The sequence below is a fragment of the Phaseolus vulgaris genome, chromosome 6, assembly GCF_000499845.2.
Source record: "Phaseolus vulgaris cultivar G19833 chromosome 6, P. vulgaris v2.0, whole genome shotgun sequence".
In the NCBI taxonomy this organism is placed as follows: domain Eukaryota; kingdom Viridiplantae; phylum Streptophyta; class Magnoliopsida; order Fabales; family Fabaceae; genus Phaseolus; species Phaseolus vulgaris.
The window spans coordinates 24,325,805-24,338,911 of record NC_023754.2 but is presented as its reverse complement, the minus strand read 5'-3'; the positions used below and the strand labels follow the sequence as shown (position 1 = coordinate 24,338,911).

General features: G+C 27.4%; 2 protein-coding genes and 1 non-coding gene across 3 annotated transcripts; 2 read left to right on the top strand and 1 right to left on the bottom strand.

Annotated features, from left to right (window-relative positions):
- Window positions 1–1,909: 1,909 nt before the first annotated feature.
- LOC137833137 (heavy metal-associated isoprenylated plant protein 47-like) lies at window positions 1,910–2,639 on the bottom strand. Its single transcript, XM_068641507.1, has 3 exons — window positions 2,604–2,639; window positions 2,403–2,481; window positions 1,910–2,268 (listed from the first exon to the last, which is right to left on the bottom strand). The coding sequence occupies exons 1-3, from the start codon at window positions 2,607–2,609 to the stop codon at window positions 2,120–2,122; spliced, it is 234 nt and encodes a 77-aa protein (XP_068497608.1). The 5' UTR covers window positions 2,610–2,639; the 3' UTR covers window positions 1,910–2,119.
- Window positions 2,640–6,606: 3,967 nt separating this feature from the next.
- TRNAN-GUU (transfer RNA asparagine (anticodon GUU)) lies at window positions 6,607–6,680 on the top strand. Its single transcript has one exon. It is a non-coding gene; the product is annotated as a tRNA-Asn (tRNA).
- Window positions 6,681–6,941: 261 nt separating this feature from the next.
- Window positions 6,942–11,895, top strand: LOC137832106 (probable galactinol--sucrose galactosyltransferase 1). Its single transcript, XM_068640104.1, has 14 exons — window positions 6,942–7,304; window positions 7,529–7,773; window positions 8,081–8,171; window positions 8,281–8,329; window positions 8,412–8,503; window positions 8,779–8,886; window positions 8,960–9,088; window positions 9,315–9,725; window positions 10,175–10,316; window positions 10,402–10,469; window positions 10,806–10,940; window positions 11,024–11,235; window positions 11,383–11,471; window positions 11,547–11,895. The coding sequence occupies exons 1-14, from the start codon at window positions 7,015–7,017 to the stop codon at window positions 11,823–11,825; spliced, it is 2,340 nt and encodes a 779-aa protein (XP_068496205.1). The 5' UTR covers window positions 6,942–7,014; the 3' UTR covers window positions 11,826–11,895.
- The last annotated feature ends 1,212 nt before the right edge of the window (window positions 11,896–13,107 follow it).

Genomic DNA, 13,107 nt, shown 5'->3' with positions numbered 1-13,107 from the left:
TATTCTTTGATAAAAAAGTGCATTATTTCCGTCTTTTTGGTTTTTATACTGTGTAGTCTTTCAGTCAAGTCTTTTGTTTCACCAAATGATTGTAGGAAAAAATTTTAAAGGTACTTCGACGATTAAGTTAGTTTGAGTAAAATATGCAAATAAAAATTGAAAAGAGTAAAAATTATATGATTTTTCGCTATCTCTAATATTTATACCTTTTGAATGAATTCATATATTATGGGTTTGCTTGTAAATTTCAAAAAAATATTCAATTGTACCTTAATTATATTCTACAAATAAATTGACTTAATTATAATTAAATGACGTTTTAAGAATTCTGTTTGAATAACTCGATCCTCTCAATAGTACATTAGTTATTAATTGTTAGGTGGTGGATTAAAACTTTAGTTTTTTTTTTAATTGATAACTATAAAATCTTTGTGCAGCAATAGACATTCCCTGACCCTTCTTACATGCTAAATAAGTCAAGTCAATAAAAACGTGATTACAAAGATGTGAACAGAAGACAAATAACCTAAGCTTCCTATGCAAGTATACATGGCTTTATATTCTCAAAGTTCATTACCTTTATGAATGACTTGTGTTTCTTATTTCGACTTCTTGCGTGTGACTAAGGAAAAGACTTCAAGTTGATTTAATAGTTTCATTTTTTATTTTATTTTCATTCAATAAATTCAAATTGTATCTTCCTCTAAGTCATCTAGATTAATATTAAGACGGTTAAGTAGTGTGCAAAATTTATTGCATATTTAAAATACATGTGTGATTGCATAGATATTAAATATTTGATTCATAAATTTATCATAATTTGATTAAAGATGTTCATATGTTGATACCGAATTAAATAAATACACGTGTGATTGCATAGATATTAAATATTTGATTCTTAAATTTATCACAATTTGATTAAAGATGTTCTATGTTGATACCGAATTAAATAAATACATGTGTGATTGCATAGATATTGAATATTTGATTCTTAAATTTATCATAATTGATTAAAGATGTTCGTATGTTGATACCGAATTAAATAAATAGATTAAATAATTAATGAAATATCATTTTGTTTATCATATATATATATATATATATATATATATAACTAATTTATTTATGAAATTTATTTATATATAATTCCCTTGTATTTATCAGGTAATTTTGATCTTAATTATGTATATGGATGTATGTGTATGGTAATATATTTAATGCACTGTATAATTTAGTATTTAGGGATAGTTATATAAATTGGGATCTATGAATGTGTATAAATGATTACTCCTAATTATCTTAATATTTTAGATTTAATTATCCCATTCTTAAAAATAAACAAGGCTAAGCAAACAGTTAAAAATGCTTGAAAAAAAAACATGCTTTCTTTTATTGAGATTATTTTGTCTATCTCATCTACAAGGTGAAAATACATTTTTATCCTTCTGTATTATGTAATTCGGACACGCATTTGAAAAAAGTTTAAAAAGTTTTTTTGGATTATGTAATCCGGAAGCTAAAAAACACTTCCAAATTACATAATTTGAAAACTAATCATGCATATGGATTATGTAATCCGGAAGTTAATTACGAATTTGAAAAAAAACTTATAGGTTACGTAATCCAAAATATTACAGATGGATATTTTTAGAAACATAAAAAATTATGAAGGTGAGAGAAAAATATATAGAAGTGCAGGAAGAAAACCCTTTATTTATAAGGGATACATTAATGACAACCCCAATTTTTTATATAACCACATTACAATTCTCAATATTATTATTTTAATATATATTTTTATATTATTTAATTATAAATATACTTTTTATTATATATATTTATTTCTAAACCATTACTCAAAAATTATATACAACTTAACTTAAAAGAGTAAAGAGTTGGGAAAGTATAATTTTTCTATTTATAATATCTTTATTATTGAACTCCAAAAACGCTCTCTGTTTCTCTCTGCCTTTACAACTTTAGGTCATGCAGCACCATGCATGATACACCAAACCAGTAATGAAAATGCCTAATTCCTCTTAACACAAAAGCTGAACAAAAATGAAAAGTACAGTAAATGAACATGGTTTTTCACTCTCTTGATCATGGTTTCACCCCTCTAACTTGCTTTCACCTCTGCTAAGCTTATGATATCGGTTTGTCCAACCTTTTTCCTCAATGAATAAGTTAACTTCACAGCATCTACACCTTCTCCAATCACCACCAATCTGTCTTTCGATTCTCCTTCTAACCCCACAAAGTTCACACCTGCATTCATCCAAGTTTTCGAGTTCTTATGTTTGAAAAAAACATATATACATCAACTTGTATAACATCATTTTTTACCACTTTCACATAAACAATGTAAAGAGATAACTATAGAAGAAAAATGTTAGACCAACCTTTTGCAGCAGCAGCAACTTTGAGTGCCTTGGTGCGGCATTTTTGGCAAGTCATGTGCACCTTCATCATAATCTTTTGCTGCCAAATGAAAAAGTGCTGTTAGTTGGTTTGGTCTAAGAGAACACAGAAAAAGGTTGAGTATTGAAAAGAAAAAGAAGAAAGCATAGCATATGATTGCATTTTCATAAATGTATATATACCTTCATTTTGTTAAGCTCCTCTTGTACCTTAGAAATAACTATGGAAGGAGAAGCAGTTGTGTTGACATTTTATATGCAAGCAAGTAGGGTATGTTGCAAGCAAAGCAAAGCAAAGCCAAGTCAAGTCAATTAACATTAGTTGAAAATGAAATCATTGTACTAATTGAATACATATCTGCTTTCCAACAATATTTAATTATTGAGTGCATGAAAAAGTCTAAACCGTGTATCCTCTATTTCTAGTTCTACACACTCGCAAGATAGAGCCTTCGAGGAATTCGTCACTGTTGTTTTCAAATTTTCTTCTTAACTTAGCCTTGTTTGGTTAGAGAAAAAAAATATATTAATTATTTAATTTAAGAAAGAGAAGCTAAGAACAAAATAACAGAACTATTCTTTTCGTTTATTTATTTATTTTTATTGCGTTCTTATTTTGCATCTATTTATTTTTATTATATTTTATGGATGCAGTATATTTCTAATTCTTTATATATATATATATATATATATATATATATTACTCTATTCATTCTACTTATGTTAAGTAGCATGTATATAACATGTGTTTTGTTTTACGTTTAATATTTTTTCTACATGTTTTCTCTTTAAAACGGAATAAGAAAATTATTAAATATAAACTAATTTTAAAATTTAAGTTTGATGTTGCAAAAAACACCATTTCTAGAGCTTTTTATCTTACTTCGAACATAAACTTATCATTGTTTTTAACCAAAACATAAATTTAACTGGGATGTTATATATAGTGTATTATAACATGTATTGGATTGTCTTACTCTCTTACATTTGCAGGAGTACTATATCATCTTTCGACTTTCGTATGTTTTCTCTTTTTTTTCTCGATTTTTTTTCTCAATATAGTGCAATTTTAAAAGCAAATTATTGAAATGAAAAAAAATCCATATATGAATAAATTGTATATATACAATTTATTCAAAACAAAATGGTCAATCTAGTTTACTTTAAAAAAAAACTCGTATATTTCAGTCTAAAATCATATATGAAATATACGTTTTCAATTTAAAAATATAATAATATTTCCAATTAAAAAAATTAAAATTCGAATATTTCATATACGGTTTCTATATGAAATATACATTTTTAATTAAAAATAATAATAATGTATAAAATTTAAAAAAAAATCAGAGAAATTGTATTTGTGCGTTGCTACTTTTAAGTTATATATATATATATTTATTTTTTTCTATAACTGAATAAGTTTTTTATAAAATATTTTTTATTATTTTAATTAAAGAATGACGGGATTTTAAACATGTTCTTTTTAAAAACATTTGAAGTGAATATTTTCATATAAAACAAAATGAGTTGAAATTTTGATGTTGTCACGTTGATGTTTATGTCAGTCGTTGGAATGGATTGAACGCGTGTTAAAACATTAAAAAATATTTTCATCAATTCTATTGGTGACTCTATCATCAACATAAAGTATTATATTGTAAAATAAATAAATAAATAAAATATTAGTACGATAATTAAGATAATTATTCTAGGATTCAATAAATGTATTAATGGATGGTGTTCTGTAATTCGATAATAATGGAGAATTGTTTTATAATTTTTTTAAATTTCATTTCAGTCAAATTGATGGAAGAAAATGTAGGATAAGGTGTGATCGCTTTGACCAAGACGACGTCTCCAGAACGTCCCAGATAATATTTTTTCTATGGTATGAACACATAAATCAATAAATTATTAATTAGGTGCGGAAAAAAATCATCTTAGGTGAAAAAAATATATTGACAACAAGGAGAAAAATCTCTGATATTATTGTTTAATATATATATATATATATATATATATATATTTATAATTGTGAGGTGATGATGATGTCAATTTCTCGAATTAATGAATAGAATCTTCTTTATTTCTCATAGAGAATAAAGAACATTAATTATGAAGATTGAAAAAAAAATAAAAAAAAATAAAAGAAACAGAAAAAGATGAATATTCTTTATAATTAAGTGTATGTTATAATAAGAAATCTCTTATAACTGAAACAATAAAAAAAAAAATATATAAAAATTATTAAAATAATAATAATATGGGTTGTTAAATTAACCCAAATGAAAAGTAAGATGTAAAAGACATACTTTTAGGTAAAAAAAAAAATCATTTATATCTACTCCTACCACTCATACTACTTTAACATTACCAACTTTATTTCATATTATTAATTCAGTTGAAGAGATACATGGTGTTTTTCTTAAATAATTTTAGAATATCAAAAATAAAAATAAAATTATTTGTTATAAACTAAAAAAAAATAGGATAATTTATAAAAACTTTACACCATGGACTAATTTTTTTCTATTAGAAATACTTATGAAAATTTTAATTAACTAAATCTTAATTTTTATTGACTCGTCTACTCCTTTAATTTAGTTTAATTTAGTAATGTTTAAGAGTATATTTATTATAAAGATATATACAATTTAAGATATTATCTTATAAAATATATTATAACAGATTGATATAACATAAAATTTAAGACTTTAAATTATAATAAGAAAAATATTTTTAAATCATAAAATTATTAATAATTACATATTAATTAAAGTTAGTAAAAATTATGAATAAGGTATAACAATTTATGGGGCTAAACAAAAAATCAATTAAAATATTATATAATGACTTAACAGTTCAAATAGAAAAAAAAGTAAATGAAATAAGTTAAACTCTTCATTACATAAAAAAAAAGTAATTATAAATGTGAAAAATTAAAAATTAAAATATGTAATTTTAAAATTTAAATAATGTAAATATGATCAATTTTTAAACATAGTCATTTAATATTTAAATTGTAATATATACGTATATATTAATAAAATATTGTTTCCAATTATTTTAAAAGAGAACTAATTCTAAAACCTACATGTCGATTCTGTTTACAACGGCCGACAAAAAAGTGATCAGTTTAAATTAGGTTCTAATTTTTTTTAGCCAGATAATATGATAACAATTCTAAATTGTAGAAAATTTTCAAGTTAGCATTATCATAAGTAATAAAATATTTCTTTTAATTATTTAATGTAATTGATATTTAATGTAATTAAAAAACCCTAAACAACATATGTCGATGTTTTTTTCTATCAATGTTAATTAACAAAATTCTAGCTAATATTGGAAGAAGTATTTTTTTTGAGTGATTTCAAGTTATATATTTTTTATTGATCTTAATAGGATTTATTTTTATTTTCTTTTTTAGAATTATTTTATTGTTATTTTAGATCATTATTATTTGTTAGAATTTTCTAAATTAATGTTGTAAAAACTCGCTGATAAAAAAAAAAAATGTTGTAAAAACTCTTTTTTTTCATATGCAATCTATAATTTTCCATTGATGTCTGTTTTGTAATGATCTTTTTGTCAATGTCTGTAATAATTATTTTTTCTTATGTTATTTGAATAAATTTTGTCGTCGACATCAATAAAAAAGATAAAACTATCCCAATTAACAATGTCACAAAAATAAATCTGATGGATTTCACTTAAATAATTATAGCCAACATCGAGAAAAAGTTTTATCAATTTCAATTGAATTATTTTTGACAAATGTTTACTGAAAAATAATATCAATAAAAAAATATTCAAAATGTCATTAATATGGATGTTTTTGAATTATTACTAATTATTTATTTATTTTTTGTAAAAAAATTGACAGTGATTAAAATACTCTTTCTAAACCAAAAAATAAAAATTAATAAATAATTTTTTAATTTGAATAAAATATATTAAAATGAAATCTATTTAAATATCTTATGAAATTTCTCTTCAAAATAGAAGGTAAATGTGTTGTGTATATAAAAAGTTTGTGTTGTGTAACTAATTTTTACATAATTTCGTTAAGTATCGCATTTAAATTTTGAAATTGTTAAACTTACCCAATAATATAGTACTTGTTATAAAAGGAATTTTTTTATTATTATAATATTAATTAATACATGGTAGAAATAATTGTCATCAAGCTGGAATAGCTCAGTTGGTTAGAGTGTGTGGCTGTTAACCACAAGGTCGGAGGTTTAACCCCTCCTTCTAGCGAATTGTTTTTTATTAATTTTCTTATCGCAATATTTTAATTATTTTTTAGTTTTTTTTATTTTTGTTATCTATATTCTTAATGCACTATACTTATTTTCATATGATTAATTTTGATCACTTCATATGCAAGTATTCAAAGGAACAGTACGAATTAAATTAACATGAATTAAAATAAATTAATTTTACTAATGAAAATATATAAGAAAAAAAAATCAACATGTGGTGAGCAGGAACAGTAGTCTGATCTCAAAGTCTCTCTCTCATATAGTGGAGGAAGGTAAACAGTTATAACGTTTCTTTAACTGTCAACGACATCACTTTGTTCCAAACCAGAATGTTCTCTTCACCTACGAAAACTCCACAACTCACTTTTCCACCATTTCCCACGTTCCTTGCGCCACCCCAGAGGCTCCTCTCAAAAGGGTGCAGACAATGGAGGCATTCCATGTCTGTGAATGCAAAACCCTTTCTCAAAGATGGAACTCTCAGTGTTGATGGCAAGGATGCATTAAGGGGTGTGCCTGAAAATGTGGTGGTCACGCCATTCACTGCTTCATCTGCTTTCATAGGGGCCTCTTGTGCTGATGCTAGTTCACGCCTTGTGTTCAAGCTTGGAGTTATCCAGTATTCATTTTTCTCTTCTGTTGTTTCTGACAGTAAATGAAAAAAAATCAATGTCTATCTTAAAACTGTTCAGCTACATTGTATGATGAATCCAATAATCACTATAATCTCTGGCAATTTGTACGTCAGCCAGAATTCTTGATAAATTATTCTGCTAAGTCTGCCTATGAAAATTCTTATAATGCGAAGAAAAAAGTAATCATAATTCGTCTTGAGTGATGCAGGGATGTCAGATTATTGTGCCTGTACAGATTCAAAATTTGGTGGATGATACCACGTGTGGGGAACTCGGGGAGGGACATTCCTATTGAAACTCAGATGTTGCTCTTGGAAGCAAGAGGTGGAAGGGATTCACAATCATCCAAGGAACAGAATTCATACATCATTTTCCTGCCAGTTCTAGATGGTGAATTTAGAAGCAGTTTGCAAGGAAATTCACTTAATGAACTTGAGCTTTGTGTTGAAAGTGGTAAAGATTTCAGTATATTTAAATATCATCTTTTTTTTTTTCCTTAAAAACTCTTCAATGGAAGTGATAAAGTGATTTTTCTTTTCTACCATTTTCTGATATAAGTGAGGTGAAGTGTCAGGTCAAATGATTGCACTGAATAGTATGTAGCAAAACCTCTCTCTCTATATATAAATCAACTCAGCCAAGAAATAGAAATGAAATAAAAAGAAAACATGAACCCAATTGTACCTGAGAAAATTAGTTATGCTTTCTTTATTATTCATATTCTTTGTCTATCAAATAGAGTGCTCTTTGAATTTTGTAGGAGACCCAGCAGTAGTAACATCCCAATCCCTAAATGCTGTTTTCATAAATTATGGAGACCACCCATTTGATCTAGTGAAGGAATCTATCAAGTAGGTCAGCAATTGAAATATATATACGAGACAACAAATTTACACCTACAAATACCATTGCTACACCAGTGAATTTATACTTCATCTACGTGTTTCAAACAATATGCAGGTTCTTATCAGAACACAGTGGTACCTTTTCACAGAGGGAAACCAAACAGGTTAGTCTGTTGCCGTAAAGACAGTAAAGTGAAAACCTGGAACTCTTTCACAGACTTATTTCAAACCACTTTTTTGGTGCAGATGCCAGGCATGTTAGATTGCTTTGGTTGGTGCACTTGGGATGCTTTTTATCACAGTGTTAATCCTCAGGGAATCAGGGATGGACTCAAGAGGTTACTTCAGCTACTTTTCATCTGTTCGTTGTAAATGAAATTTAAGATAGTTAATAAACTAAATTTCTCTTACAGGCTCACACCATGAAGTATCTTAAATATAACTCTAGGGAAGAAGTGATATTTGAGTAACAAGAGAGTTATTGTCCATTCAATTTTTGTTTATCATATTATATAGCTTAAATGCACTCCTATTCTACCCGTCATCCTGTTTCATTACTTCTTTGAGTTCTTTCTGTTTGTGGAAAACCTTCTAAATTAAATCTGAATCACAGTTTATCTGAAGGAAGCACACCAGCAAAATTCTTGATAATAGATGATGGATGGCAAGACACTGTGAATGAGTTTCAAAAAGATGGGGAGCCATTTATTGAAGGATCACAGTGAGTTTCTGTTCATTATCTTTATTCCTTGAGGAAATCGAACACTTACTTTCTGATTTCTTTGAAACTGTAGATTTGGTGGCAGATTAATCAGCATCAAAGAAAACAATAAATTCCGAGCAGTAGGAAATGTAACTGAAAATGGGGCACCAATTAGTCTAAGGGATTTTGTTTCAGAAATCAAGAGCACTTTTGGTCTCAAGTCAGGTTCCTGTACTTAGATGTTTTTTTTAACATACATGAGCTGTTTGTATACAAAGCTTAAGTTTTTTTGAGAGTTTTCCAGTCGAAAAACTCTAAATACTTCTATCCAAACTGACCCTGGTGATATTTAACAAAAAAACACATCAATTATCCTTTTCCTTTTGTTAGGATTTATCCTTCCAATTAGGAAAATTGACCTTCCTTTTCCTTTTGTTAATCTTCAGATACGTCTACGTATGGCATGCCCTATTGGGTTACTGGGGAGGGTTAGATCCAAATGCATCTGGAACTAAGAAGTATGATCCAAAACTTAGATACCCAGTACAGTCACCAGGGAATTTAGCAAATACAAGGGATTTATCTATTGATGCCATGGAGAAGTATGGTATTGGTGTCATTGATCCAGCAAAAATTTCAGAGTTTTACGATGATCTACACAGTTATCTTGTCTCTCAAAACATTGATGGAGTTAAGGTTGATGTTCAGAACATACTGGAAACAATTTCAAGTGATCAAGGAGGACGTGTTTTTCTCACTAGACATTTTCAACAGGAGCTTGAAAAGTCCATATCAACCAATTTTCAGGACAATAGCATAATCTGCTGCATGGGTCATAACACAGACTCCATTTACCAGTACATACATTAAACACTGCTTTGCATACTAATTTGTCTTCTGACAAATTATATCAATAATTAGGAATTCAGAATCTGCTTTGCATACTAAGAAATGAATTATGCATATTTTTATGCTGGCAGTATTTGAATTTGCACTATCTATTATTCTTAAAAGTTGCATCTCCATACTACTTCTGTTGTAATTTTATCAGGAACTATAGCACTTCTAAGAACCACTTTTTGTGAGCATGCATTTTTTCATGTCAAGTGTTCTAGTAAGTGCTTAAATATTGTTCATTGAAATGGGGTAAAAAAGAGAAAAAAAGGTAGCACAAGTTCAAGAAATTTGGCCTTTAGTACTTTGGGTGGGAATCCTCTGGCATACTTTTTCAGTATTATCTCAATTTCTAATACATTAATGCATTATTCCCCTAGATAATAATGTTGCCCCGTCTTGAGTTTGACAGCTCAAAACAAAGTGCAATTACGCGAGCATCTGATGATTATTATCCTCAAAACCCCACAACTCAGTCTCTTCATATAGCTGCTGTAGCTTTCAACAGCATATTCCTTGGTGAAATTGTTGTACCGGACTGGGACATGTTCTATGTATGCTATGGAATCCTCAATTATTTTACCCAGTTTATAAACTTGTATCCAGAATCTGATTAAATTCTTTAACTTCATTGTCTAGAGTCTCCACGATGCAGCTGAGTTCCATGCAGCTGCTAGAGCGGTTGGAGGATGTGGAGTATATGTAAGGTAAAAAAAAATGTAATATGTAAGTATAGAATCTCTCAAATGACAGATAGTAGTCAAAGTATAATAATGACACGAAATCTTGTTTCACTTCAAGAGAAAGAAATATAGAATGTGAAGATTATATATTTGCTCATTTTGCTATATTCATGGATGGCTTATAATACTGACTACTGATCAAATGGGTTGGATATGTTAAAGAAATGAGAATGCAGCAGTTGAATCATTACTCAGTCAGTTTGGTCTAGTTCACTGCAGAAGTATACTTGTTATCTCTATTATCCATTTTCTGTAGTGTTTTAGCATCAACTAACCACAACATGGCACTGTGACAAACAGTGACAAACCTGGCCAACATGATTTCAATGTATTGAAAAAGCTTGTACTTCCTGATGGATCAGTTCTCAGAGCCAGATATCCTGGGAGACCATCGCGTGATTGCTTATTTACTGATCCAGTCATGGATAAGAAGAGGTATATATGTACTAAATTTATGCTGCAATAGAGTTTGAAACATTTAAGTTCTTCTTGTCACATTTTATGATTTCCAATCACAGCCTTCTCAAGATTTGGAACTTGAACAAATGTGGGGGAGTCATAGGCATCTTTAATTGCCAAGGAGCAGGTTCCTGGCCTGGTCTTGAAACTAAGTCTGAGGAAGACACTTTTGAGCTATCTGGCAAGGTATCTCCCTCGGATATTGAGTATTTTGAAGAGGTTTCAGGAGGGCCATGGACTCAAGATTGTGCAGTTTTTCGCTTCAATACAGGTTTGGATCATATAGTTTTCACAGTCGCAGATGCAACATGATATGGTGTTCCTTTTGCAATTTTGTAGAGAGATCACCAACAACTATGTTTCATGTTAACCACTTAGGAATGGTTAATGGACTACATGTTTCGGTTTGCAATTTCAGGATCTCTTACACGACTATCAAAGGAAGAATCATTTGATGTCACATTAAAAGTATTGCAGTGTGAAGTATTCACAGTATCTCCTATAAAGGTAGGACCTACACATCGTTCATTCTGTTTAAAATCTACCAAAACTGAACTGCATCTTTTTATGTCATATACACAGGTTTATGATCAAGCAATCCAATTTGCACCAATAGGACTAACAAATATGTATAACTCTGGTGGAGCTGTTGAAGCAGTTGAATCCAGTGATTCTTCTGAATCTAAAATACACATAAGGGGTAGAGGAGGAGGTGACTTTGGAGCTTACTCCAACTTAAGACCAAAGTCTTGCTGTGTAAATTCTGAAGATTTGGAGTTCAAATTTAGAGAGGAAGATAAACTTTTTGTAGTAACAATTCCAGCTAAAACCACTTCATGGGACATCACCATCAGCTACTGAGGCCTTGTTTTTCATGACAAGGCACAATCCCTTTTTTGATGAGCATTCATGAATTATTTTGCATTCTTTATCGTTGCATTTCAATCTACCCATCTTCCTATCACAAATATGTTATGACATCAATCATAAGAATAAGAATGCAACTATATAAATCTCATAATTCATTCTCTATATTTTATTATTGATTTGAATATTAAGAGCGTTTCTATGTGTCCATCACCATCAAACTTCTCAAACCAAATTTTTTTATTGCACCATGTAATTACTTGATGATAAAATTATAAAAAAAATTATGTAATTTTTTAAAATCATGTTAAACTACTCGAAAATAAAAATTAATAAAGTCTCTATATTTTTAATAATAATAATTAATAATAAATAGTGGATGATTTATTGTATAGTATATTATCTATGGATATAAGTAATTTAGAGAATGTGAAAAAACTAATTATAAAAAATTAAACATATAAATTCTTTATATCAAAATAATATTATTAAAAAAATCATATAATTTTAAAAAAATAATTTGTTATTATTCAATTCTAAACTGATATTTAATTAACTACTAAAATTTTAGCTATCAATTACTTTAGATTATAAAGTTTGAAGCTAAAATCTTGATAAATTATTAAATACCAATTTAGAAATTAATTTAATTTTTTTTATTAATAGTAGAAATTATTTTAGATATCAATCATTTTTAGTTTATAAAATAGTATCCAATTTAGTTATTATAGTAACTAATTATTATTTTTCTCTAAAATTAGCTTATATTTAATGATTTTTTTTTATATATTTTTTCTCTCTATATCACTACATTAGAATCATTAAATAAAAACTAATTTTAGAGATAAAAAATAATTAGTTACTTGACTAAATTTGATATTACTTTATATATTAAAAAAATATTGCTATCTATACTAGTTTTTAAATTTATAAATCAGTTTCAAAATTAATATTTAATCAACTAATATAAACATTTGATAGCTAAAATCTTCATAACTATTTTAGATATTATTTATTTTTTATTTATAAAATATTATCTAATTTAATCAATATAATAACTAATTATTTTTATTCTATATAATAACTAATTATTTTTTATCTTTAAAATTAGTTTCAATTTAATTATTTTCTTGTATACTATAAATAGCTATATACTATATTTTCTTTTGTTATTTATCTTATTTATTATGAGATTTGATTTTATATTTGATATTTAAATTTTTTGTTTTCATTTTAAATTAATTTAATATTCATGAACCATAACTATATTTTATTT

Bases quoted from the DNA above. Each gene is read 5' to 3' on its own strand.
- LOC137833137 (XM_068641507.1), bottom strand. The intron at 2,269-2,402 runs GTTGGTCTAACA...GGATGAATGCAG, and splicing joins AGTTGCTGCTGCTGCAAAAG to GTGTGAACTTTGTGGGGTTA.
- LOC137832106 (XM_068640104.1), top strand. From the start codon at position 7,015: ATGTTCTCTTCACCTACGAAAACTCCACAACTCACTTTTCCACCATTT. The intron at 7,774-8,080 runs GTAAAGATTTCA...TGAATTTTGTAG, and splicing joins TGAGCTTTGTGTTGAAAGTG to GAGACCCAGCAGTAGTAACA. The intron at 10,470-10,805 runs GTAAAAAAAAAT...TGTGACAAACAG, and splicing joins GGATGTGGAGTATATGTAAG to TGACAAACCTGGCCAACATG.